Source organism: Caloenas nicobarica, chromosome 5 (genome assembly GCF_036013445.1).
Source record: "Caloenas nicobarica isolate bCalNic1 chromosome 5, bCalNic1.hap1, whole genome shotgun sequence".
In the NCBI taxonomy this organism is placed as follows: Eukaryota; Metazoa; Chordata; class Aves; order Columbiformes; family Columbidae; genus Caloenas; species Caloenas nicobarica.
Window position 1 is genome coordinate 2723314 of NC_088249.1, and position 25369 is coordinate 2748682.

A 25369-nucleotide genomic window follows, 5' to 3' on the forward strand; every position below is an offset into this window, starting at 1 on the left:
AAAGGAAGCTGAGCTGAAAAGTGGAAAATGGGGGTGGGGATTTGGAGAGGAGCAGGATGGTGGTTTGGGAGAGTATTGGCCAAAAATGACAGCTCGGAGACAAACCGTGCTAGCAAAATCCTCATCCTCTTCATCATCTCCCAGCATGATGCTTGTGACCCTGGAGAAGATCATGAGGCAAAAATGTCCAAAAAATCGCAATGAAACATTTAATTATTGTGATTTTATACTTTCAGAATTTAGGTCTGAAAATTCAGGGATGTTGTTATTTTGTTTTTTTCTTAGGTTTGTTGTTTTTTTTTTTTTATGTATGACTTCTTAGTTTCAACACAGAAAGTTTCCATTTTCAAATGGACCTACAAGGAAGAAGGCTGTGAAACCAAAAGACTCATATAATCCTCTCAATGAGGCAAATCATTTCACTGCTGACTGAATGGAGCATCACAAGAAAATGTCTCAACAACAGAAAAGAAAACCTAGTCTAATCTGAACTAACTGTCCCCCAAACCAAATAATTTCCAGAATTCCCAGTGAGAATTCCTCCTTGTCATTCACGTGTGAATGGCAGAAATATCATCAGCCTGATCTGGATACCTCAGTGGGAGATGGACAACCCCAGACACCAGGACATTGATCTTGGCTAATGCTGGAGGAAGAGCTACAGAGGGAAGGTCTCTGATGGACAATCAGAGAATTGCAGAACAGTTTGGGTTAGAAGGGACCTTCCAAGCTCATCTAGTCCAACCCCTGCCATGAGCAGGGACATCTGCACCAGCTCAGGTTGCTCAGAGCCCCGTCCAGCCTGGCCTGGGATGTCTCCAGGGATGGTTCATCCACCACCTCTCTGGCCAGCCTGGGCCTGTGTTTCACCACCCGATAATGCGTGGACAGACTAATGAGAAATCTTTACTGGACCAAGGGCCCTGGTGCTGCAGGCTGGTGGAGGGCAAACAGCATCTTCTCACCAAAGGAAGCAGATACAAATTGTTCTCGTTATGGGTCCAGTCAATCCCCACGGCTTTTACTCCCTCTAAGGGGAAAAGGATCTACCTGTCAGCAGGTTTACAGAGGAGGGAGGCACTGTTGCAAATTTCCAACATATTGGATGAAATCCCACCAAAGGGAAAGGCAAGAGCAGTCTTACCTCCTTCTCGGACCTTGCACCTCCAGTTTTGGGGTTCTTAGGTCAGTCAGAATGGAATAGCAGCACCCATTCCTTTGCTGCCTCTCAAGCTTGGTAGAAGGTGTGGGATGCATTTGAGGTCCAAGGCGCAACCTCGCCAACCCAACAACGGTTGTGCTAGGGCTTGGGATTGCAAGAGTTCTTGGCTGCTTTCTCCTTGCAGAGATCTACAAGTAGATCTGGGACCCCACCAGCCTGGATTGGGGGAGAGTCAACAGAGGTCTGGGACAACTTGCTCCTGCAGGTCTTGTATGCGCTACTGTGGGTTATGTGATTAAACAGCAGCATGGACTTTGCAAAGCTGTCAATCCCATACCTTTCATCAGCACTTCGTTCACAAGGGAAAAAAAAAAAAAAAGCGCCATACCAGCCCTTAAGAGCTTTGGAGCTGCATTTCTCGTGGCTGCAATACTACTTACTTACAATATGGACTCTAGCTGCTTTTTATGTTACTGCTGCTCTTAATCAGCTCAGTATTAGCAGCTCTAACCTGCTCTTGCTTGATTTATTTTATTTTATTTCTAAAACAAACATAGATTTACAATCTCTCTGATTTCCCAGTCTTTATGCCACTCCACTGAGGCGCTCTAAACATCTCATTTATCTCCCATACGTTGGGAAATTACAACCCCCTCCTCTCTAAAACAAATAAGCAAGAAAAAACCTCCCGCTAAAATATACACGGTTGGAAAGTGCTGATTTAAACAATAACCCTGAAACAAGATAGGGAGAGACTAGAACATGAAAACAGACTTTTTTTTTTTTTCCTTGCACAGATTGAGCTCTGAGGTTGTTGGCATCAAATGTTGACTTGTTGCAAGGCAGCGTCTATTTATTTGTTGTGAAACTGGAAGGAAGCAGCATGTAATATATTTTTCAGTTGTTTGAGGAAGACTGCACTGTTGTGTTTGTTCTAGTACATGTTTTCCTCTCTTCCCTCTCTACCCATTTCATTTGTACTTGTGCGAAGAGGGTGGACATGGAATAATTTGAAGTATCGGGCTGTTTGAACAAGGTTTGGGTGGAAAGCACATGTTAACATTTTTTTTTCTGATCTGTATTATTTCTGAAAAAAATTGTTCCTTAATAAGACCAATGATTTAAGGGTTATGCTTGTTCCGGTTGATGTATTTGGCAAATACAAAGGATTGTACTTAAGAAAAATATCTATCCATTTTGCACTAGAAAAGCAATGCTGTGAACCAATGTCCTCTTCTGTTTTGCTAATTGCATAATTTATTGAATGTGAATAATGGTGGATTTTTGAAAAAAAATTGTTGTTTTAGACTTCTCTTACTTCTTTTCCCCATCTTTCTCCTGCCTAATGTAATGTAGTCATAGATTCTTCATGCTATAGCATGCGAAACAGGAGAAACTTTCTCTTCCCCATTACTATTTTGTTATATGTAAATTAGCAACTCACATTTTTCCATAAATAGGGACAATATTCCTGTTCTTAGCATTATTTTCAATAACATATTTTTTTTCACTCTGTAATGACATTTTTATCTACTCACAGAAAGCTGTGTAAAGGTACCGCTGGAAGAACAGGATACTACAACAAGCATCGCATCCATATTAGCAGTCAAGGTTTGAATTTTTAATTCGAGATATCATCCAAACACTGAACTAGTTGACTGTACTTTAACGAGCAAACCCAGCAATTTAACAAAACACAAAGCGGGAAAAACACTGAAGTCTCCTATGTATTGATGGGGGGGGGTGGGGAGCAATAATTATAAATCTAAACCCTCCATTCCGGACCACATCCCCAAATGTAAATAAGCACACAAGCATGTTGCTACATATTTTTACAGAAATAATTGCGAACAGCCTTATCAGCGGCAGCGAATTCGGCAACGCGCACATCATTCATCCGTTGTGCCCTCTGCTGGGTAGAGCACTCAAGGCAAGCAATATTATTTCCAATTAATTTTTGGCATCATCGCTTGGCATCTGCTGTAGGAATGCAAAGCGTGAAATTTGTAGTAGCAGGTTTAATATTTGATCCAGCCAAAAATATTTTTGCTACAAGGACTTACCTTTGGTAGCGTTCTCCTCCCCACTCCCCCCTCCTCCGCTCCGTGTTGTTTCGTTGCCACCGAGCCTTGTTTATGGTCCAAACGAAAAAATCTGCCACCGAACGCCATACGTGGCAGGAATAATTTCATGCTGTGCAAAATTTGTTTCATTTCACATCCTGTAAGAATAATTACTTAGCATAATGCCACTTAAGCTGTATTTCTAGCTGCAAACATTAAGGAAATGGTAAAAAGCTAGATCCTGGTTGGGAGAAAAAAGGGTATTTAGGGGTCACTGGGGTTTCTTAAAACTAGTCGCTTTTAACACCAGGGACAACAAGTAGAATTAAATGTTATAAATGAATTTAAAAACACAATAAAACCAAATATTTTCAATGATACTTGAGGTCACCCATGTGCTGCAGCACCTTGATAGGACGCTGTCTTTCAGAAATACAGGACAAAACCTCTGGCCCATGTCGCCCACAATTCTCATGGTTCCCCTGTACTCTGTAATTAAGTTTATTTGAAGGCAACAATTACCCAAACAGCCCTAAATAAACTATCAACTGAAGAAGCTGCATCTTCCTCATGTCACGTCATAGACTCTAATTTTTACATGATGGAGAATAGGACTCAGTAGGTTTGGAGAAGAGTTGATGTGGTGGATGAGCAGGGTGTATTGAACAAATCTTAGCACAAGTTGTGCAAAAAATAACTTAGCACGTTGGGCCAGTGTGATACACCATACCAGAGGGGTCTCCGACCTCCCTCCTGGGCCCCCACAAGAGAGAAAAATCCTCTTTCATATCTAGTTAGTCAGAATTATTCATGGTTCACTCTTACCTTCTAGCAAAACCAAACTGCAGTCTTCAATCAAATGCAAGATTGGCATCATCTAATTTAATTAGTTCAATCAAGTTTAAGGATCAAAATTATGGCTGTGGGTTTAAAAATATTCCAGTTTTCTCTGTGCCAAATCACAGCTTTCAATCAAGCAGCAAATTCTTACTTTTTCTGTCCCAAATGTTGGCAGGAAATAATCGCTCATGGAGAACTTCTCTTGAGAAGTTCCTTATCCCCCTTATTTTTTAACGATCAATGACAATGCTCATACACACCAAGGCTGACCTTCATCTTCCTCAAGGCCATCGTGTCTCTTCCTCACTCACCAGAAAAACCCACTTTTGCTCTAGTTTGACCAACAAGGATTTACAAATGCGAATTCACTGATAACCAGTATGTTTGCGTTGGGTTTGTTCAACTTGACGAAAAGCAAAATCTCGGATTTGTTAGCAGCAGGCTGAGAAGGATCGCTGGATGGATGGAGGCTGTCAATCACAGCGCAACATCTCCCACCAGCGCTCCGCCAGCACAAATTCCCCCAGCTCCACTCATCTGAATAAAGCTATTCCAATTTATACTCGTTCCTTGTTTTCATTCCGTTTGGAACAAGCCTTTATTGAAATGTCAAGTTTGAATGTAACAGGAGTGTCAAGAGGCGGCAAGGGAGAAATAATAAAGTTTAGTTTAAAAATGGCAACAATTTGGGCTCGCAAGTACTTCTGGCCTGAAACAGATCATCCCTCTGGAGGCTCTATGAGTAGCAGCATTCTTCTCTTGCCATTATTTTAAGTGGTTTTGCTGCTAAATCAAAGGCCATGACATAAAAGGCCTCCCAAACCATCCAAAACCTTGCTCATCTTACGAGTTTTTTTCCTCAAAGTTCAGCAAGCTCCTGCTGTACCTGATCAGCAGCGATGTGTTAAAACTCTTAAATACCCAAGAGCATTCAAATACTCCCATGGAAGGGCCAACGCATGGAGGACACGGTGCCACCAGCTCCCTCCGGCCTCACTATGGGAGATGCCGACCTTAACATGGGTAACTTGTTTCATGAGTCAACCAAATGCAGAGGCTGGGGAACACATCAACAGGATTTTGTGCTCTAAAGTCCCTGGATTGATGTCTTCCAGGCTGAGGCACCCCACGTCGTCACTCACCATGTATTAGATGATTTCATAACCTAGCAAAAGTTTCATTCTTTATTGCAATAGGAGACATGGGAAGAGAGGGCAATAAGTACATTCAAATTAATGCAGCATTTACCAAAATCAACATTTATAAACAATTCACATGAGAACATCCAAGTGCCTCCAAGCTCAAATATCTCCAGCCCATAAATCCCATCACCAAACCCAGGGATGTCTCCAGGGCAGCCAGAATTTTCCCCAGGCATATGGAAATCTCAGCATCGCTCTGCTCGACCCTTAGGTGGTTGCAAACTGTCAAGAACGGTGGTGCCACCTTAGAGATCATCTCCCAGGCTGCCGGTTTTGCTAACACATGTACACATGCATTTCAACTGCATTTCAGGATGGATCACCCTGTGCCACATCTGGCTCCATGCCTCTCTTTTACAGACCAAATATAAGTCGCCAACATCCTCAGGAAGGAAAAGCCCAACAATTCAGCAGTAGCCTCTTTTTTTTTTTTTTCCCCTAATTTTTTTTTAAACACCGCATTGAATCCCAACGGGATTTTGGGGTTTTGTTTTAATGGCGAGGCAAGAATTTGCTGATCCTCCCCGTGGCGAAGTTACTTTCAAGTCAGTGAAAGTTCTTGGCCCGCGATGAAAAGTCTTTGCCAATTAGCGCTCAACAACTCCAATTCATCCCTCCTGGTTCAAGATGAGTAGGAACCTAATAAGGCTGCGATAAAAGGGCAAAAGGCACCGAGTACCCAAAAGGGGATTAATGGGCTCTTCCATTTATTTGTCTTCCTAACAGCTGAACTGTTACAAGTATTGACGGTCTTCAAACGCCCAGGCGCCGGGGTCTCCAATGGCCATCTCCAGCTCCCGGCCTGCGGGGCGAGGGCTTCCCCCTGGGCGATGCCAAAACCAACAAAGCCCCGGGGATCAGGTAATGAAACTTCAGCTTTTCGCCCCCCCCTCCCGGCTCCCCACCTCCCTTCTCTTTGAGATTTATTTACTGGCAGCTGACAAGGGGCAAATTCAGCTGGAATTGTGTAGTCAAGGCCCTGTCAAGCCTTCAGAGGCACCCTTATGTCGAACCACCTTCCTGACTGGCATGTCGCTGAAAAGCCCTCGGTGCTGGTCCTTAACAGCTCCCGACAGCACAAAGGACACTCCAGACAGATGCCTACATGGCATCCTGCAGCATTTTAAAAGAGAATTAGTGGTTTTAATTATGGTCGTCGTATGAAAGGAAACCATGCAAGCTCGGCAGGAGACCTTTGATCAAACCCTTTTGCTAGCACAATGCCGCGGAACTGTGACTATTCCTAGCAAGGGGCCTTTTCTCGCTGAATGACTCACCAGTGATCTTTGAATGCAGACAAGTTCCTCGCCCTCCCTCTTCATTAGCGAGCATTTCTATACAGGCCCCTATATAGTGCGCAGAGTCTCGGAGCTATACAATGGGGGGGGAAAAAGAATCCCTACAGATTCTGGCCCCTACTTAGGAAGTGCTGAAGGACTCTGAGTGACTTTATTCATTAAAACAGGTTGCTATTAATTAACTGTCATAATAAAATAAAGAACTATTATTTGCATTTCTTAGTGCACTGCCTTTAGTAATATGTATAAAAGATGCTTGTAACAAAAATGAATTTATAAGGGAGAAAAAACCTTCAGAAGTCTTTTTTCCCTCTTCCCCCCCTCTCACTTTTTTTTTTTAAGGTCTAGGCAGCAGGAGTCTGACTAATTATTAGGACCAGTTTTGCAAGAGAACAAATAGAGGTAAAACACAAATATGAAAGTAATTAGGAAAATGCAAAATCCTGTTTACTTGGCAACCGATTCATGCAACTGAGACTAACGAAGAGCAAATCAGCTTTGCTTGTTTGATAAACTTAAGGGTGCCACCTAAGAGGAGCTGATAAAAATTAAACTTCTGCCAGCATCCCTCAGCGCTGCCTTTTAGCGAAAAGGCTCAGGAACATCCACACAACCGCTTCGTCTACAAGCACCAGCAAATCTCATTTGAATGGATTCTGGGGGAGGAATTTCGTATCTTCCATCACTGTTTGATATTTTCCCCTTCGCGATGTGCCATCAGGGACATCTTGGGGCTGAGCACCCAGCACAGACACCCGTATCCCAGACATGGCACATGTGAACGACACAGTTGCAACCAATTCTGCTTTGCTCCCTAAAAAAGCGTCACGTTTCCACTGCTCTTCACACCTGGGAAAGCTTTTGCCAGTGGGAAAGTTCTCCTGGTAGTTTGCATCGCTGCATATTACAATATATGACAATATGTGACTCGATGTGGGCTGCAGGCTGGGACACCTTTGTCCAGCTCCTCTTTTCTCCCAAGTAGATAGTAGGATCCACTAACGCTTCCAATTATTTCAAGACCAGGCTGCTAAGGAGGGGCATCTAATCAAGATAAAGAAAACCCTCAGCTCAGTATATTTGCTTGAATGGATTTTCAATAACGCAGGTAACAAAAGCATTCAAAAATTGGATTCCTAACGCTTTTCTGTTAGGCTGAAGGACTGATTTTGAGAAGGGAGAAGAAAGCCAGCCCTGAGAAAGCTGCACGGAGGAATGTATGATATTCTCCTGCTCTGTACAAACCCTTCTGTGGGGACTGAGGAAAAAAAAAAAAGAAAGAGATTCAAGTGAGACACGGTTGACCTGAAATGTAGTAAATTGCAACACAAAGAGTTAAAATGACACCTCTGAACTGCTCTTCTTCCTTGTCTCCCCTCTGCTTCCTCGCTTTGAAACTCAGAATCCATAGTTTTCTTTCTTTTTATTGCTCATTTCTCATCTGCTGTTTGTACAGGAATCGTTTATAGAAAGAACAGGGGGAATTGCTACGGAAATCACACCGCTAAAATAAACCAGAATAAGAGGGAGAAAAATAAAGGATGTTACTTTGCAACCCGAGTAAAAGATTCCTAGATGGCAGCTTGATCTTACACAGGCGGCATTCAATGCAAGTCCATCTGGGAAAATCGGCACTTGGAGAGAACAAAAGTAGCCTAGTTTTAAAAGGTCTATTAGGATTAATAGCCACACAAGCAAGAATCTGCACCTACGCGTACCTCAGCTTACAGACAAACAGCATCCACGTGCAACAGCCCTCGCTCCCGCACACATCCCGATCTGCTCCTCCAACCCTCCGGGGAGCTTCCAGAGGTGCCACTTGATAATGTGATCTTTATAGAAGTACTTCTTTCCTCTAGGAAAATTTTACCAGTTACAGATGAAATCCCAGCAGCAGTTTGTCTCCTATAAAACACTGGGCTGGGACCCCACAGAACCAAGTATGAAAAATTCAGGTGAACACAACTTTCCAGTAATCGTACCATAGTTTTGGTTCTGTTTTAAGCATTTGAAGTACATGTTAATTGACAATATTTTGAAAAACGTGCTATTTTATGTCTTTTTTTTTTTTTTTTTTTTTTTGAAAACAAGTAGCCGAGCTTTTGTTAACCAAATTCCTTGGCTTTTGGGGTAGATTGAAAACCAGGATGGATTCACACGCTATTCTTTTGGTTAAAGACTGACATCTCTAAAATTGCAGTTCCGGCAGCCCCAGTAGCTGCAAGGACATGACAGAGTATACGAGCGTTACGGGTTCACACAGAAAGAGGCCACGGATGGCAGGAGCCACGGGGAGGGCAGGGTCCCAGGGGGGCTGCTCTTGTGTCCCCATGCAGGGTCTCAGCATCACGGCCCCTCCAGCCCAGGCAGAGCAGGAGGTGCCACACTGCTGCTTCCAGTCATAGAATCACAGAATCATAAAATCCTTTTGGTTGGAAGAGACCTTTAAGATCGAGTCCCACACTGACCTAACACTGCCAAATCCACCAATAACCCGTGTTCCTAAGAACCTCATCTCCACGTCTGTCCAACCCCTCCAGGGATGGTGACTCCAGCACTGCCCTGGGCAGCCTGTTCCAACGCCCGACAGCCCTTTGGGGAAGAAATTGTTCCCCAGATCCAGCCTCAACCTCCCCTGGCGCAACTTCAGGCCGTTTCCTCTGGTCCTGGCGCTTGTTCCTGGGGAGCAGAGCCCGACCCCCCCTGGCTCCAAGCTCCTTTCAGGCAGGTCAGAGATCAGAAGGTCTCCCCTCAGCTCCTGTTCTCCAGCTGAACCCCCAGCTCCCTCAGCCGCTCCCATCACCCTTGTGCTCCAGCCCCTCACCAGCTCCGTTCCTTTCTCTCAACTCGCTCCGGCACCTCAAGGCCTTTCCTGCAGTGCGGGACCCAGCCATAGAACAGAACCACAGAATCACGGTTGGTTGGAAGAGACCCTCAAGATCACAGAGCTCAACTCTGCAAGGGAAAATACACAGGTTCCTTGCTCACTCTTGGAAAACTAGAGCAATAAACTCTATCCCAGCATAAAATTGCAGTGTAATGAAAGTAACTATGCTTGCAAAGCAAGGGAGGCAAAAAGAGCTGGGTTGGTCTCCAGCCACCGTCCCACACCAGGAGAACATCATGTCTGCAGCACCTTGGGGCAGGGGCACAGCCAAAGAACAGCAAACAATCAGGCTCCTCCAAAGGGCACCGTCCCACGTTTGTCCTGATGGAAACCCGCCTAACCACGCTGCCTCGTGACCATAAAAATCACACAGACACACCATAGCTAAAGAAAAATGGCTGTAGAGAAGCTCTTGGCTCAGTAACAGAAAGAATATTTAAAAGTTAAACACATCTTTTGCATCTATAAAAGATGCTGCATTCATTAAGAAAAATCGTAAGATCTTCGCAGTACAACAGATACACAGGTTTCCTTTAAAGGAAAACTCTCCTTTTCGAAACCCAGTATTTTATTCAGTGATTAATTTTTTTTTCCCCGTGCACAAACAGTTCATTTGGCAACAGCAAGGACCAAACAACAGCACTTTCCTGCAGAGACAATCACACTGGATTTCCTCTCCGCTGCCACTTCTGTTGCCTTTTCGAACTATTCTCACATTGTCAAGGACTAATTCAGATTTTAAGTCCTGACTTCGACATTTCAGCACTTCAGTGGGCGGGTGGAGGACCAGGCGCTACCCAGCTCCCCGCCTCAGATCTTCCTCATTTTCCTCAGCCCCTGCAGCTCTTTCTTCAGGTGCTTCACAGCCTGCAGAATATCCTTACGTTGGGGATCGTCCTCTGCTTTCTGGGTGTACAGAAGGAAATGTTTCACCGTTTCGGAGAGCAACACTTCGGGATCCACATCTACCCGCTGGAGACGCAACATCCTCTCGCAGGCGATGGCGTAGTTTTTGTGCCAGTTCACCGGGTGATTTGGATACGAGTTGACAATTTCTTTGTACGACTGTTGAAGGGACCGAAGGAAAAAAAAAAAGGGAGACAAGTTAATTGAACGAAGGGGGCCAACAGCCCTTAACGGTGCTTCGAAATCACCCGTAAAGGAACAGACGCTATTTAGATGTCCAAGCCCAGAGTTGGAGCATTTCTGTAACTCATTGCATGTTTGCCATGTGATGCGCAATAGTGTGAACCAGAAATCCAAGGAGCGGGGTGAAAAGTTTCCCTTCCTACAGCAGCTGTTTGCTTAGAAACGTTACAGATGATGGTGATAACCCCACCGCACATTATGTGCTTCCCCAGGAGAGGCGTTACACCAAGCTGGGGAAAAAAAAAAATATATATATATTTAACCGCTGCACCTGGGAAGACATTTACTCAATATTTCAGGAGATCAGGACGTATTCCACAGGACTTAAACAGTCTGTTGACTTGAGTGGGAATATTTATAAGCCCAATAGCAGGTGGGCACCCGAGAACTTTGCAGAACAGCAAAAATCACAGCAAAATGGGCAAGAGTTGCAAGGAAACTATTTGTTTACTCTTTGCTGCAATATGAAACACTCTTCCTCTCTGCTGACACACACTGACTGTTTTGTATCTCTTGGCATCTCGGGCCATCCAGTATTTCCAGAGACACCTACACCAGCTTACGGGTGTTATTCTTCGCTGTGAAATGCTGCAGAATTAATTTGCAGTGAGAAGGCTGTTGGATTTTACACTTGCTGGCTCAGATGCATGATTGTGCCATCAGAGAGGGGACAAGGGCATAGAGGGGACTTCAGGACAAGCAATCTCTTGGCATGGGTTTGGAGCCCAGCACAGACAACATAATTATAGCAAAAGCAGGGAGTTGACTGGTTGGCTTTTTGCATCCTCCGTGACTGCGAGGGCAAGTAGGAATGGATAAAATCCCTGAATTAATCTCTTTGAATCTGCTATGCTCCCAATTTGGATGAACGAAGGAGAATGCAGATTACAGGATTGCCAACCTATATGGGGACAATATATTTCTACAGAATCAAGAAATTTAAAAAAAGAAAAGATAAAAAGGATGGACACCGCAGGGAGGGATCATTCATAATCAAAATATATGACTTACGGTATATGCAAAGGTGTAAAGTTGTGATTTCATTTCTGCAGTCACACTGGCAGTTTCTGCAAGTTCAAATATAAAGAAAGCTGTTTTCATCCTAGAAAAACAAGGAAAACTTCCATATAATAACTGCTTAACGTAATCAGCTCACATCACATGGTTATACACATCTTCAACATGTCCATATAGCTTTTTAACTGTATGGGACAGTACACCAGTGATAAAAATTTCTCTCCTAGATCTGTTTTCTCACCCTATGTCCAAACTACCCCCTGCTCCTTCAAGATACTTTCAGCAGAACCTTTTGTTGAACAAAGCCACCGCTTTCCTGAAGGATTTGCAGGAGGCCGGGTACCCTTCATCTCATTCTGCCAACCTTTTCCTTCCAAAGCTTGGCACGTTTAGATCCAATAAGGCCGTGCACCACCAAGCTGCCCGCTTTGGTGTGTATTTCCAGGCCAGTGAGTTGGCTTTGCCCAGCGGCTGTTGGAAGGGAGCAAAGGAGCGTCACCTGGCTTGCCACATCTCCTCGTTGGCGACGGCTTCCCAGGAGGAGGGCTCGAAACTAAATGGGAATGAGAATAAAATTCAGCCGTCAGATCCATGTCACTGTGTTTCACCCATCACGCAATCAACCCTTGTAACCCCAGCAGGTACAGACCTCCCAGGCAGGAGAAAACCCATCATGAAGCCTATGGCTCTGACAGCAGGGAATTCAGCTGATCCTCAGTCATTCATAAAACTCCTCTCTCTCCATAGAAGGAGCCTCTGGTATTTCAGGTGTTTCACAGTACCCTAGATATCCTCGAAGTTAGAGCTGCTTCTTACCATCCATCACAGTTCAGTCTATGGCATTTAAAGCTTTGGATGGCCCAAGTCCTCATTGTTTTTTGGCTCCTGAGCAAGTTTTAAGATCAGAATTGGACCTGATATTTGACTAGAAACATCCTCTCTATTTTTAACACTAATAAAAATACCACATTTGGATTTATTATACAGGGTGTTTCAAAAAGACGGACCCAATTGGCCAAGATACTGCTTTGAAGTTGGGTCTAACTTTTTGAAACACCCTGTATGTTCCAGAACACATAATATTATGATTACGGCTCATGTTTAATTTTTCTAACACCACAATGGATGTAGTTATGCTGCTGGCAGAGGAATGATGAGCAGGAAGGAGCCGAGTCGCCTCTGCCTCGTACCTGCCGTAGTCTTCAGTCCAGTTATAGAGATTTCTTGTCAGACGAATCCACTCTCCTGGGTCAAACACAACGTCAGAAGGAACCAACTTTTCACACGTACCCCACGGCCAGAGCGAATAGCTCCTTCTCCAGGTCGAGTCCCCTTCGTGAAGACCTATGCAGACAAACACTTCCTTGCTGTCAAAAAAAACAAACACAAAGAGCAATGGTGAAGCCACAGCAGAGACCCTGAGCAAACCACGCACACCCCACCAGTGCAGCGGACAGGTCTTCAACAGCACGTTTTCTGCGGCACAGAAACCTGTTTGGAGCATTTCACATCGGAAAGGGCTCGTCTCCAGGTCAGTTGGCAAAATGTCTCTCCTGCTGCAAGTGAATACCCCACCTGGCATTGCACATCTGGAGCAGCCAGCACAGGAGAGGCGTCCTCTCTACACCCGGAGAACCGCGTCCAGCTCTGGGTCCTCAGCACAGGACACACATGGACCTGCCAGAGAGGGGCCAGAGGAGCCCCAGAAATGACCTGAGGCTGGAACAGCTCTGCTGGGAGGACAGGCTGAGAGAGCTGGGCTGTTCAGCTGGAGAAGAGAAGCTCCGGGGAGACCTTAGTGCGGCCTTTCCGTGCTTAAAAGGGGCCCATAAGAAAGATGGGGACAGACTTTTCAGCACGGCCTGTCATGAGAGGACAAGGGTGATGGTTTTAAACTAAAGCGGAGAGATTCAGGCTGGACATGAGGAAGAAATTGTTTGTGCTGAGGGTGGTGAGAGCCTGGCCCAGGTTGGCCAGAGAGGTGGTGGCTGAACCATCCCTGGAGACATCCCAGGCCAGGCTGGACGGGGCTCTGAGCAACCTGAGCTGGTGCAGATGTCCCTGCTCATGGCAGGGGGGGCACTGGGGGAGCTCTGAAGGTCCCTTCCAACCCAAACTAGTCTGTGATTCTATGTTGGACCTTGCAAAGGTGCTAGAAGCCACAGGAGAAGTCCATTTCTTCCTGACAGCACCTGGCCATGCTCTTCTGCCTCCCCATGCTCACAAGCCTCACCCTGGCTGGTCTAGAAGCAGACGCTATTCTTATTCATGTATCTAATCCTTTCTCCACTCCTACTAACCTATTTTTATATGATGATTATTCCTGGAATACATTCATTCTATGCTAATCAGTTAGCCACAATGTTCACGAAGGAGATGCAGCAGCAATTTGCTCTCCTACCATCACCATTTTGAGTACATGGGAGTGTTCGTTTTTTTTGTGACAAACTGTATCAGCAACAACAAAAATAATCAGTAAATACCCTCTGCTGATCACCTTCTTATTTTTCCTTCCTAAAAACCAAACCAAACCTCAAAACAACAAGCAACATTATATCCAGATGGAATTACCTCTGCACAGATATTTGCTTTAATTGCAAAAATAATCTCACCACCAGGGAGGAAGTCAGTGGAGGAAATTGGTCTTTTGGATGCAGTACCAAGCTGTTCCATAAACAATTTCAAGAAAAAAAGGTCGAAGATTTTAGGAAAGCTGTTACATATGAAAGAAATGCTTACTGTTTATTTACTTGGAGGAAACGATGGAGATTAAAAGCAAGTGTCCCATCGGGTAATACTCCTTCCATGGGATTCCACCGGTTCCCAGGAAAATAAACACCAGGTAAATGCTTTGCCAGCTTGGGTAAATACCATTCATAAGTCATCATCTATTAACAAAAATATTAGCATAATTAAAACAAGAAAGAAAGATTCATCCATTTTACACACAGAAAAAATGGTTTCTGCAGGAGGAATGACTCTATCTGCTCAGTGAAGTCAAAACTCTAAGAAAACACAAAATAGCTACAGCTAGTAAGAAATACAACAGGGCTTTGCTCTGGTTAAATACGAGGCATTGGGTTTGGGGTTTCCCAACAAGTCACAAACACCTGTTGCAAAGCCAAGTGCAAGGACTGATGTGGCGGCAGAAGTGCAGGTGTCCCATTCTGTAAACGATTTTTCTTCTCCTGTTTCTCAGGAAAGAAAGGAAAGAGTGTCACCACCACTCAGGGACACGCAGCACCTCTGTTTCATTGTAAAAAATAGAGGCAGAAGTCTGCAAAACCACCTTTGGAGGATCAAGATAAGAGAAGGGATGCAAGGAATGAGCCTCAGCGAGGTGAAGCCCTTGGGAGAAACCCCAAAGCTGCAACACCCATGGGGCAGCTGCTGACCTGCTGCCCTCCAGGCAGCTCCCAGAAGCTTTCTGCTGCCCCAGCATCTGTATGTTGAGGCAACTGCAGAGAACAGCAGGGACAAAGCTTCATTAGCAAGGCAAACATCAGCCCTGAGCCACATCTGGGTATCTGCCATGATGAAAGACTTGGGCTTCCCCTTCTCTCTACCCACCGCTGCTTCCCTGTTGGTTTTTTTGGGGCTTGAGTGGGGCTCACACACCACACCCCATCCCAGAGCTGCCTACAATCCTTTACCAAAAAAAAAAAAAAAAATCAATTTTATTTCTGCGTCATGAGTTTTATTTGATCAAAGAGACTCCCTCCACGAGAGAAAGGAACAACTGAACTTTTGCTTCCTATTTTTAAATCTGCCTATTGCCTCTTCTAATACTACTTTTTGAACTTACCTCCTGGTCCACTAAGGTGATATCTGGCCTCATCCCTTCACAATAATGAAGGTAACGAAGAGCATTCCCAGGTAAGTCTCCTCTTAGCAAGATCACTGCACCCATCGGCACAGAGGACAGCAGGTTCCTTGCAAACTTATCAACAACGTAGTTGTTGCTCTGGTCACAAGCACTTAAGAGAACAGATAAAAAACAGTGTCTTAAAATAGATATTCGCATGGCTTTGCGTATCTTCAGAACAGGTTTATGCATTAGGCATCCACAGGTGAAGTCCATCCTGGTCAGATCTTGCATCATCTCCATTTGCAGAGAAACTGAGACACAGAAATGAAGCATTTAGACTACAGCCCCCCAGAAACCAGCACCAGAGACATGAGCCACTGCAGTTTTCCCAAAATCCACACTCATTGCATGCCTTCACTTAAATTCTGATGTTTGCTTGGGCTAAAGCTGAAGAGTTACTAGTTGGAGCTCAAGTGCCAGTACGATGCTTCTGTAAAGTATGTGAAATCCTTCCCATCCTTTTAGTGCTTTTAGTTAAGTATTAAAAAGCCACATTTTTGTAGCATCAGGCAGTAGATTTACATTTCCTGAGACTAGATCCTTTTTGTTACAGAGTTGTGTGAGCACACACTCCAGGTATGGACACTTCATGACACAGCTCAGGACATGAGCTATGACTGGCTTCACCTATGGACCAGGCTTTGGGAAAAGATGTGTGCGAAGGAAGGATTCCTGGGTATGAAATGACTCTTCGTTGGTCAACCTCCACCTGAGCATCCCTATTATTACACTGATTCCTACTCAAGCCACTGCAGAGTCTTTGCTGTGGTTTTGGGATAAGGAAGCCCTACACTACAGATGCAACTCTTCAAAACTCGTGTCCAGTTCTGGGCCCCCCAGTTTAAGAAGGACAAGGAATTACTGGAGGGAGTCCAGCAGAGGGACACAAAGATGCTGAAGGGTCTGGAGCATCTTTGTGATGAGGAGACACTGAGAGAGCTGGGGCTGTTCAGCTGGAGAAGAGAAGCTGAGAGGGATCTGGTCAATGCTGATCAATATCTCAGGGTGGGTGTCAGAGGATGGACCAGACTCTGTTCAGTGGTGCCCAACGCCAGGGTGAGGGGCAACGGGCACAGACTGAAACACAGGAGGGTCCATGTGAACACAAGGAGAAACTTCTTTGTTGTGAGGTGCCAGAGCCTGGCCCAGGCTGCCCAGAGCGGGTGTGGAGTCTCCTTCTCTGGAGACATTCAAACCCGCCTGGACACGACCCTGTGCAATCATTAGAAGTTTACGCATCTACAGAGTTTTCTTCCTTCAACCTACATGACACCCCATTTACAGCCTGCAGTTGGTGTTTGATTTTTAGGGAGATGAAACAAGGGAGTCCCGCAGGCAGCGACCACACAAGCTTAGGTGGGATGTGAAAAGTGCCTTTCCCACTTCAACACAAGGACAAGAAACCCCAGGAGCAGCGTGGGGGGTTTACAGCAGCACCCCAACCTCACGGCACCCCGCAGCCCTGCGACATCGCACCAAGACGCATTCTCTGGTGGTTTTTTTACCTGTAATTTGCCCAAACTTGAGAAGCGACGAGAGCAAGAGCAGGAATCCACTCCAACCACGGCAGCGCCCGGCTGCCCTCCAGCGCGGCGCTTCCCAGTGAGACCAGTGCGGCCAGTCCCAGCCCCGCCAGCACGGCCACCACGGCGCTGCTCTGCAGCCAGAACCGCTCCACCTGGGAAAAAACACCCCAGAGACCCTCTTTCTATTTCCCCAGCTATAAGGGAACAGAATAAGTAGCTGTACTTTTGAATCTTACGCAGCTTCAAGGCAACCACCTGCTCCTGATAAGGTGGTTTTAAGGACTGTTCCAAAAATTAATGCCCCAGAACAATTTTTGGAGCGCAACTTACCACACCCAGAAACAGAGGTTTTGTGATATCCAAATTTGCTCTCCAAGCAAAGAAAAGGGAATAAAGACAGAGCATTCCAGTGAAGAGCCAGATCACGGGTGACTTCTGCTGCTTTGTCCTATCAAAAAAAAAAAAAGTAGGACTGTAGTGGCATAATGAAAGAGGAGACAAAAGTTATACGTGCTTGGCAACCACCACCTCTCTGCATACCTAAATGCATTTAATACAAGGAGCTGATGAGCCTTTCTTTACCTTTGCAATTTATGCAACTTCTGTTTTCAAAGCACAAAACCATCAGGATTTCTAGATTTTCAAGCTTGCCATCTACAAAGCCACAGCGTTACCAGAAGCAGGGATATTTTGCTCTTAGTTAATAGATGACCAGAGCGAGTTGCTGAACTTCTTTGCACCAGCAAGCAGAAGGCAAAGCGAGCTACCCATGCAGCCAGTAAGGTAAGTGCACGTCGGAGCAAATATTCTCCTCCAACTTACGGCAGCGCTGTGCTCACACAGGCCACGAGTGCCAGGACGAGGATGGGAAGGGAGAGCTCCGACTTCATCTGCGCCAGCTGAAAACTGCGGAGAAATTAGTGCGTCATCCCCAAATCGCCGCCTGCACTCAATTAAAGTGTCAAGAGAAGCAGGGAATAAGCACAGCATAACATATTCCCATTCTGCTGGGAGGAAGGCTACCAGAAATGGGAACAAGCTCGGTTTACATGTCAGAATTTTGAATGAAAAATCACTGGGGAGGGGAATCCAGCATTTTTCTTTCAATGGGAAGACAGACAGACATTCATGCTGCCCCTGTGCTGGACACACATGACCTCAGCTCTGGACCAAGGCAGGACAGGAGCCACTTTGGCCAAAATAAGAAGAGCAGCAACAGGTTTCTCTCCACTAAAAAGCATAGTCAGGATTTTACTCACACCAGCATCTCTCGCATACTGGACCCTGTCTCGGACTTGGCCTAGATTAAAAAGAAAGAAAAGCATCGTGAAAGCCACACGCTGGTTGCCGTATCACTGGGGCAAGGAAAAGTATTTTTGTTTTCTGTTTGCAGGGCCCTGAGCGCACGAGGCTCCTCAAAACCCCAAAAGTCCCATGGCCACAGGAAACAGAAATTGCTTAAACAACAAAAAGACAGCAAACTCAAACCTTCATTGCAAGATTTTTTCCATATTATTCCTTTACATTACGCCACTGTGCAGGCTTTACCACTTGGATAAGTATTTTTTCAAGGTGATACCAACCCATCACCCCACGACTTCAGCACATCATATGGTTTAGCTATGATCTCTGCTATATCTGCACGGTGCAATTATTTTCTGGGACATTTTCCCCCCCAGTCTGAGACAAGCACATGGGCCTCAATTCCTGCTCATCCCCATCTCTGTTGTCTGCCCCAATAGAGGCATAGCTGTATAGATATATGAATTTTTTTATTGCAGAGACTTGCAAACCATGGCACAAGTCTGGGAAACAAGACATGCTCAGTGGAGGTGAGGAATTACCTTCATAGATGGAAAAATGGTGGATACCAGATAAAAGATAAAGGGATCCAGGAGGTCTGGAAGGAATATTTAATCTCCATAAAAATGGAATAGTTAATTGCATTCAAGATTTAATCAAAAAATAAAAGTGTTAGAGGATGGAAAGCATGTCCATCCAGGCAGGGCTCTGGCATTAGCCCAACTGGCGTCAGTACAAAACGCTTAAATTTTTGCAGCATTTATTGCTCCTGCTTCAGACAAGTTCATTGCAAATGTGATTTGTGGTGCAGGATTACACACAGTCCATCCTTAAGCCTCCTGAACATCAACTTGAATTCATCACATTTGATGGAGAATGGAGTTAAGGGATTTGCATGCCTTGGTATTGCTCTGCCCAACCGAGTCTCATTCTCAGGAGACAGCTGGGAACAGGACAACACGGGGAAATCTCAGAAGTCCTTCAGAGGGTGGATCTTGTCTCTGTAGGAGTTTTGGAAAGATTAAGCGGCAGCAGCAGGAATTATCAAGTCTTTTGCCTCACATCCTACAGCCACCCGGCTCTAACGGAATGACAACGGTGCTTGCTGCATCATGTTGGCTGGACGCGGGGGCTTAATTTCACAGCATCATTTAGGTTGGAAAGGACCTTTAAGATGATTGAATCCAACCATTAACCTAACACTGCCAAATCCACCAATAACCCACGTCCTGAGAACCTCATCTCCGTCTGTCCAACCCCTCCAGGGATGGTGACTCCAGCACTGCCCTGGGCAGCCTGTTCCAATGCCCAACAGCCCTTTGGGGAAGAAATTGTTCCAAGATCCAACCTCAACCTTCCCTGGCGCAACTTCAGGCCATTTCCTCTTATCCTATCGCTTGTTCCTTGGGAGAAGAGACCAAGATCCCCCTCTCTACAACCTCCTCTCAGGCAGGTCAGAGATCAGAAGGTCTCCCCTCAGCTCCTGTTCTCCAGCTGAACCCCCAGCTCCCTCAGCCGCTCCCATCACCCTTGTGCTCCAGCCCCTTCCCCAGCTCCGTTCCCTTCTCTCAACTCGCTCTGGCACCTCAAGGCCTTTCTTGGCGTGAGGGGCCCAAAACCGACGCCAGGATTCGAGGTTCGGCCTCCCCAGTGCCCAGCACAGGGGGATGATCACTGCCCTCAGCTTCAAGACCCCAAGGAGTGACCCAATACATGAACTACACTTTTTTCTCCTTTTTTCCCCCAGTGGTGTGATTTCTCTGCACTGAAATCTCTGGAGCAGAAGGAGAGAGGGGTGCTGGGCACTTGCTTTCCTTGGGTGGCCAGAGCCAAACACTGTGCTCTGCAAGCAACCGTGTGACACCCCTGTCCCTTGGTAACAGCTCAAACCAGAGGGTTCTGGGACCCCTCAAACCCACCATTCATTTAAATTCAATATTAGTAAGAACCCAGTTAAAGGGAATCTTTTTTAAAGGTACAGCAATGAAAACTGCTTGCGACCTCTTTAAATAGCTGAGTTTACAATTAAAAAATTAAGACACTTATTCGCCGTAAACCAAGAAAACCACAAAACTCATGTCAAAATCTCCCTCTAGCACAGTTTGCTCTTTGGGCTCTTACACACACGGGACACCCGTACAGCTTCCAGTGAATAATACAGCTCACCCCATAAAGGCAAAGAGAATTATTTCTTTGCTTTCCCAGCCTCATGATCTGAGACAACCTGACAGATCAGAACGTCAAAATCAGAAATACATTTTTAAGAAAGAAAACGTTTTCAATTTCTTCCCCTGCAAGACATTAATCATCACAAATAGAAAGGTTCTGTTATTGCATAAGTTAAAAGAAAGTCATTTAGAAAACGACCCTTATTTACCAGATTGAATGTCCCATATTCTTCCCTGAGAAAGTGGGTCAAAAATCCTTGAAAAGTCGTCTGGTCTCCCCATGTCCAACGGGCTCGATTGAGGTAGGATGAAGCCGGCAGATAGAGATAAGGCAGCAAACCAGCCAAGAAGCATAAACCCAACTTCAGCAAATGGCCTAGGGACAATTCCTGCACCAAAATATGTCATATTGCATAACAATGTTTATTTTAGTTTAATCACGCTGGAACTTCAAGAACAGATAAAGAAAAAACATCAAATATATTTACACAGAGCTGATCTCTCAATTTATAGTAAGTCCCTACAAAATGTTATGTTAAACCTTACGATTTTGTGGATTACTAGGAAACTGCATCAAACTGATCTCCTTTGCATGGCAGGGTGAAATTTAAGTGAAGCAAATAATATTAGCTAGGACTCATGAGTATCATACTCATTGCATCTTTCACATTTAAATCATGGCATGACATGCATAGATGGCTGAAGCACTGCAAGGCTGAGATAACCCACTTTGCAGCGATTAAGAGTTGGCTGGTATTCCATCTGGCAAAAAAAAAAAAAAAAATTAGGCTGCTCTAGTACAACTATACACATCATCACCATCATCAGGAGTCAGTTTTGCCATTTACTTTATCGTGATTCCACTGGCTAAATTGGATAGGCCAACTTTTTGGGGTGGGATTTTCAAGAACTGCCTAAGGGGTCAGGAAGACGAGACTTTCAAAGGGACTTGTGTGCCTAACTCCTTTAAGTGCTTTGGAAAATCCCACCCTAGAATATTGCACGCTTGCTTTATCGTGAGCCACTGCCCTGTCAATCAAAGCACTTCTTCAGCAGTTGGGGTTATGGGGAAGAGGCACCATTCTGTATGATGATCTATGGAACAGAAAAAGTAGCTTGGTAACAGTGGTGGCCACACTTCCTTCAGGAGACAGCTTTTTTACTTAAAAAGGTGCTTTTTTTCCCATCAAATATCCTTCTTATGAGGTGGTTTTCTGCAGCAGGCACTACTGGAATACTAGTCAGGAATATTATAGTGGCACTGGATTGTCCTCACTGGAAATCACAGAGATGTCTCTGGACCCCCCTGATTAAAAAAAAAAGCTCTGTTTGAAGAACACAAATATACTGCAGAAGTGCGTCTTCATTGTGTTAATGGAAATATATAGTCAGAAAGGGGTTTGCTGGAGATGCTGAAGAGATTTTGGATCGAGCTTGTCTGAGTTGCATCTTATCTCTTGCAGCTCATGCTTTTGCTCTCAGCTTAGTTATACCCTCTGCCATTACTCAGAACCACACTTGATCTATCAAGTCACGCGTGGAAAAATACAGGCAGGACAGGCCCAGCAGAAACCTGCCCAACTGTCACCTTCAGGGGGACAAGAGAGAGTTGGGGAGCAGACGGAGGTTTCTCAGGGCCACTTGCGAAGTTATCAGAGCATCTGCATCATTGAGATGTGCAGCTGTTTTCAGGGCAAAGTAGACTTTCTACAACACATCTACATCCAGCCTGATGCATTGACTCCCAGATCACCTACAGAAGACAAGAGCATTGCGGAGAGTCTGAACGTCACCCAGGAGCCTCATCCACATGGATATGTATCGCCTTCACAAGCCAGGCATGCAACAAGGTGTTTTCACCTTCTTACATAATGAGCAAGTTTAATAAAGAGGTGTAGAAGATGGGACATCTTGAGAATGAGATCTCCGGGAGGAGATGAAGGGGATATATTTGACCAGAACTGGGGCTTGCGGTTCCACCAGAAGTCAGCCTTAGAATCATAGAATCACAGACTAGTTTGGGTTGGAAGGGACCTTCCCAGCTCCCCCAGTGCCCCCCCTGCCATGAGCAGGGACATCTGCACCAGCTCAGGTTGCTCAGAGCCCCGTCCAGCCTGGCCTGGGATGTCTCCAGGGATGGTTCAGCCACCACCTCTCTGGCCAACCTGGGCCAGGCTCTCACCACCCTCAGGGCCAACAATTTCTTCCTCCTGTCCAGCCTGAATCTCCTCTCCTTTAGTTTAAAACCATCACTCCTTGTCCTCTCACAATAGGCCCTGCTAAAAAGTCTGTCCTCGTCTTTCTTATGGGCCCCTTTTAAGTACGGAAAGGCCGCACTAAGGTCTCCCTGGAGCTTCTCTTCTCCAGCTGAACAGCCCAGCTCTCTCAGCCTGTCCTCCCAGCAGAGCTGTTCCCACCTCGGATCATTTCTATGGCTCCTCTGGCCCCTCTCTGGCAGGTCCATGTGTGTCCTGTGCTGAGGACCCAGAGCTGGATGCAGTTCTCCTCCCTTTAGTGTTCTCCAGCTGGAACGAGCCAGGTGGTCTTCGCCTCAAAGCTGATCTCTTGCAGGATTCACAAGTCCTGGCTGCACTGGAGGCCACTGAGCCTGGCACATCCCAAGCTGATGCTGAAGAGGACTTCCTTCTAGAGAGAAGCCTCTGCACCCTTCTACGTATCCCAGCTGCACCTTCAACTATCAACAGCAGTCGCAAGATGCTCTGCAATGAGCAGACACGGCTTTTGTTTGCTGCCGCCAGGGAATCAATATACAGGAATTCATCTCCAGATGAGCTGATGGCATGAGAAAGCCAGTGCCACCAGCCAGGAGAAGCAGTGCCCAGACTGCACATGCCTGTGACTTCTCATCAACAGAGATGTAGCTGCTTTCCCAGTTGGTAGGTCTTTGAAAACGCTCTTATTTCCTACACGCTGAGCGGTTTTTAGCTCCGAGCATTGGTCTTGTGGCTGCGTACAGAGTATTTGCTGGGGCAGAGCGCTCCTGTGCCAGGGGACAGGGGCAGGTCACAGATTCCTGGTGTGATCAAAGCCCCTACATCATCATCGGTGGCTCTGGTGTCACATTGATGGGCCATAACTTCAGCGGGTTATGACCGACTAGTTTAGACAAACCACGAACTGTCCCTGTCTGTACATCAACATAAAAACGGCACAAGAACTTGGGAAGAAGAATGACTTACCGCCTCACAAAAACAGAGGTCAGCAAAATACATACCGTCTTTCTGAAAAGCCGGCAGAGAACCCAAGGCACGATACAAGCGATATAAAGCACTATCGTGTGCTGATTGCACAGGCTGAGCCCGCAGCAAAAGGCACCAAGTTTAGAGATCTGTAAGAGGGGAAAAAAAAAAATGAAACAAAAGAACACATTCACAATTAACTCTTTACAATTTGCAAAAACATCCAGAGACTAAAAGAGCTTCAGCGCAGCCCACGGCACGCAGGAGAAAGGCAATTACATTGGTGAGCACCGCTCAATTGTAACACAGGAAACACGGGCAATTTTTGACTATTTACAGCCAGATTTCACTTGTTTAACAGAAAATGTTACTTAAGAAGCATCCAGTGCAACAGCTATGTCCCCATGCATACAGAGACCATCTGTAGCACCATCATGTCGTCACGATGTGACAGGGGCCAAATCCTGAATCCCTGCGGCACAGGGGAGACTGTTCTGCAGTTAACCCCAAGTGATGCAAAGTTTTCCGAAGCCATACCCTAAAATAATGCCATTTTGTACAGAGACCTCATTTTATAGAACAAGAATGACTTTTTTTCCTCTCCTTCAGGCACAGAGGGCTAAAGTCAGGGCTACACAAACTTCCTAAGCAACGGAATTAAATGCAATATCCCTTGTTAGTCTAAACGCTCATTTTCAAGCATCTTTGAAGGAGTTTTCTGATAAAACAGCTAATGCATGCAGACTGTGCAGCCCAGTGCAGGGTATTTCTGGTACTCACTGAGGATTATTCACAGGTTTGTTATCGGTACCGTGGCCATCCCTGGCTGATGCTAAGGAAAGCCTCTCATTATCTCATGCTGCCACGTGCTCTGCTCTGTCCCAACACCACCAGACCAGTGACGAGTCCTCTTCGTTCACCGGAGAAGGACAAGGCTACAAGAGCAACTCCCTATTTAAACCTCTCAATTTGCCTCCTCCTCCTCCATCACTGGCCACTTACTCTATGTTACAACCTGAAGCCAAGCCCCACGGCAGCTCCTCGGTGGGCAAAAAGCCACCAGAGTCCCACAGACATTGTTGGGACGGGAGACGACAACCCACTGTCACCTTCACGGCCACCCCCAAGGAGGACAGCACATCCAGATATCATCAGAGCACGGTCTCCTGCTTATTTCAGTCCTCGGTGAGGATGGCATGCAAGATGCAAATACTTGCCTTGCCATGGTGATGGGATCACCTAGTAATTTTTAATTGACTGTCCAGGATTCCAAGTTCATAGAATCATAGAATGGTTTGGGTTGGAAGGGACCTTCAAAGGCCATCTAGTCCAACCCCAACGCTGGATGCTGCCTTGTCATGGAAACATCTGCCATAACATCAGAAAAACCTTTGTGGGCTTCAGAGCTGCCCTGCAGGACTCAGAACAACCTCAGTAATTTTTCGAGTATACTGATGAACTCCAAACACAGCCCTGAAGATGTCTGCATGACCATCTGATTTATGAAAAGAGCTGTGAGCTTGCTGTTGGCAGCCTCGCTGCTTCAAGGCACGCAATGCCAGACACCCAAAAACCACCGAAACAAGCTCCTTAACTGCTTCTGAAGATCTCATCTGAAAATCCCATAGGAAACCGGGCATGTGGAACATGGGAGCAGGTCGGAAAATGCCCAACTCCATCTTCGTGC

At 45.7% G+C, this 25369-nt stretch overlaps 1 protein-coding gene across 1 annotated transcript in view; it reads right to left on the reverse strand.

Annotated features, from left to right (window-relative positions):
* Positions 1 to 9873: 9873 nt before the first annotated feature.
* The window catches only part of TMEM260 (transmembrane protein 260), a 36696-nt gene continuing 21200 nt past the window's right edge, over positions 9874 to 25369 (reverse strand). The window contains exons 5-16 of the mRNA XM_065636136.1: positions 23718 to 23831; positions 20692 to 20871; positions 18272 to 18312; positions 17835 to 17918; positions 17343 to 17460; positions 16992 to 17164; positions 15424 to 15595; positions 14358 to 14506; positions 12809 to 12985; positions 12118 to 12171; positions 11613 to 11703; positions 9874 to 10517 (exon numbers count right to left, since the gene is read on the reverse strand). Of these exons, the coding sequence (XP_065492208.1) occupies positions 10263 to 10517; positions 11613 to 11703; positions 12118 to 12171; positions 12809 to 12985; positions 14358 to 14506; positions 15424 to 15595; positions 16992 to 17164; positions 17343 to 17460; positions 17835 to 17918; positions 18272 to 18312; positions 20692 to 20871; positions 23718 to 23831 (1608 nt within the window). The 3' untranslated portion in view covers positions 9874 to 10262. The remainder of the gene's footprint in view (positions 10518 to 11612; positions 11704 to 12117; positions 12172 to 12808; positions 12986 to 14357; positions 14507 to 15423; positions 15596 to 16991; positions 17165 to 17342; positions 17461 to 17834; positions 17919 to 18271; positions 18313 to 20691; positions 20872 to 23717; positions 23832 to 25369) is intronic.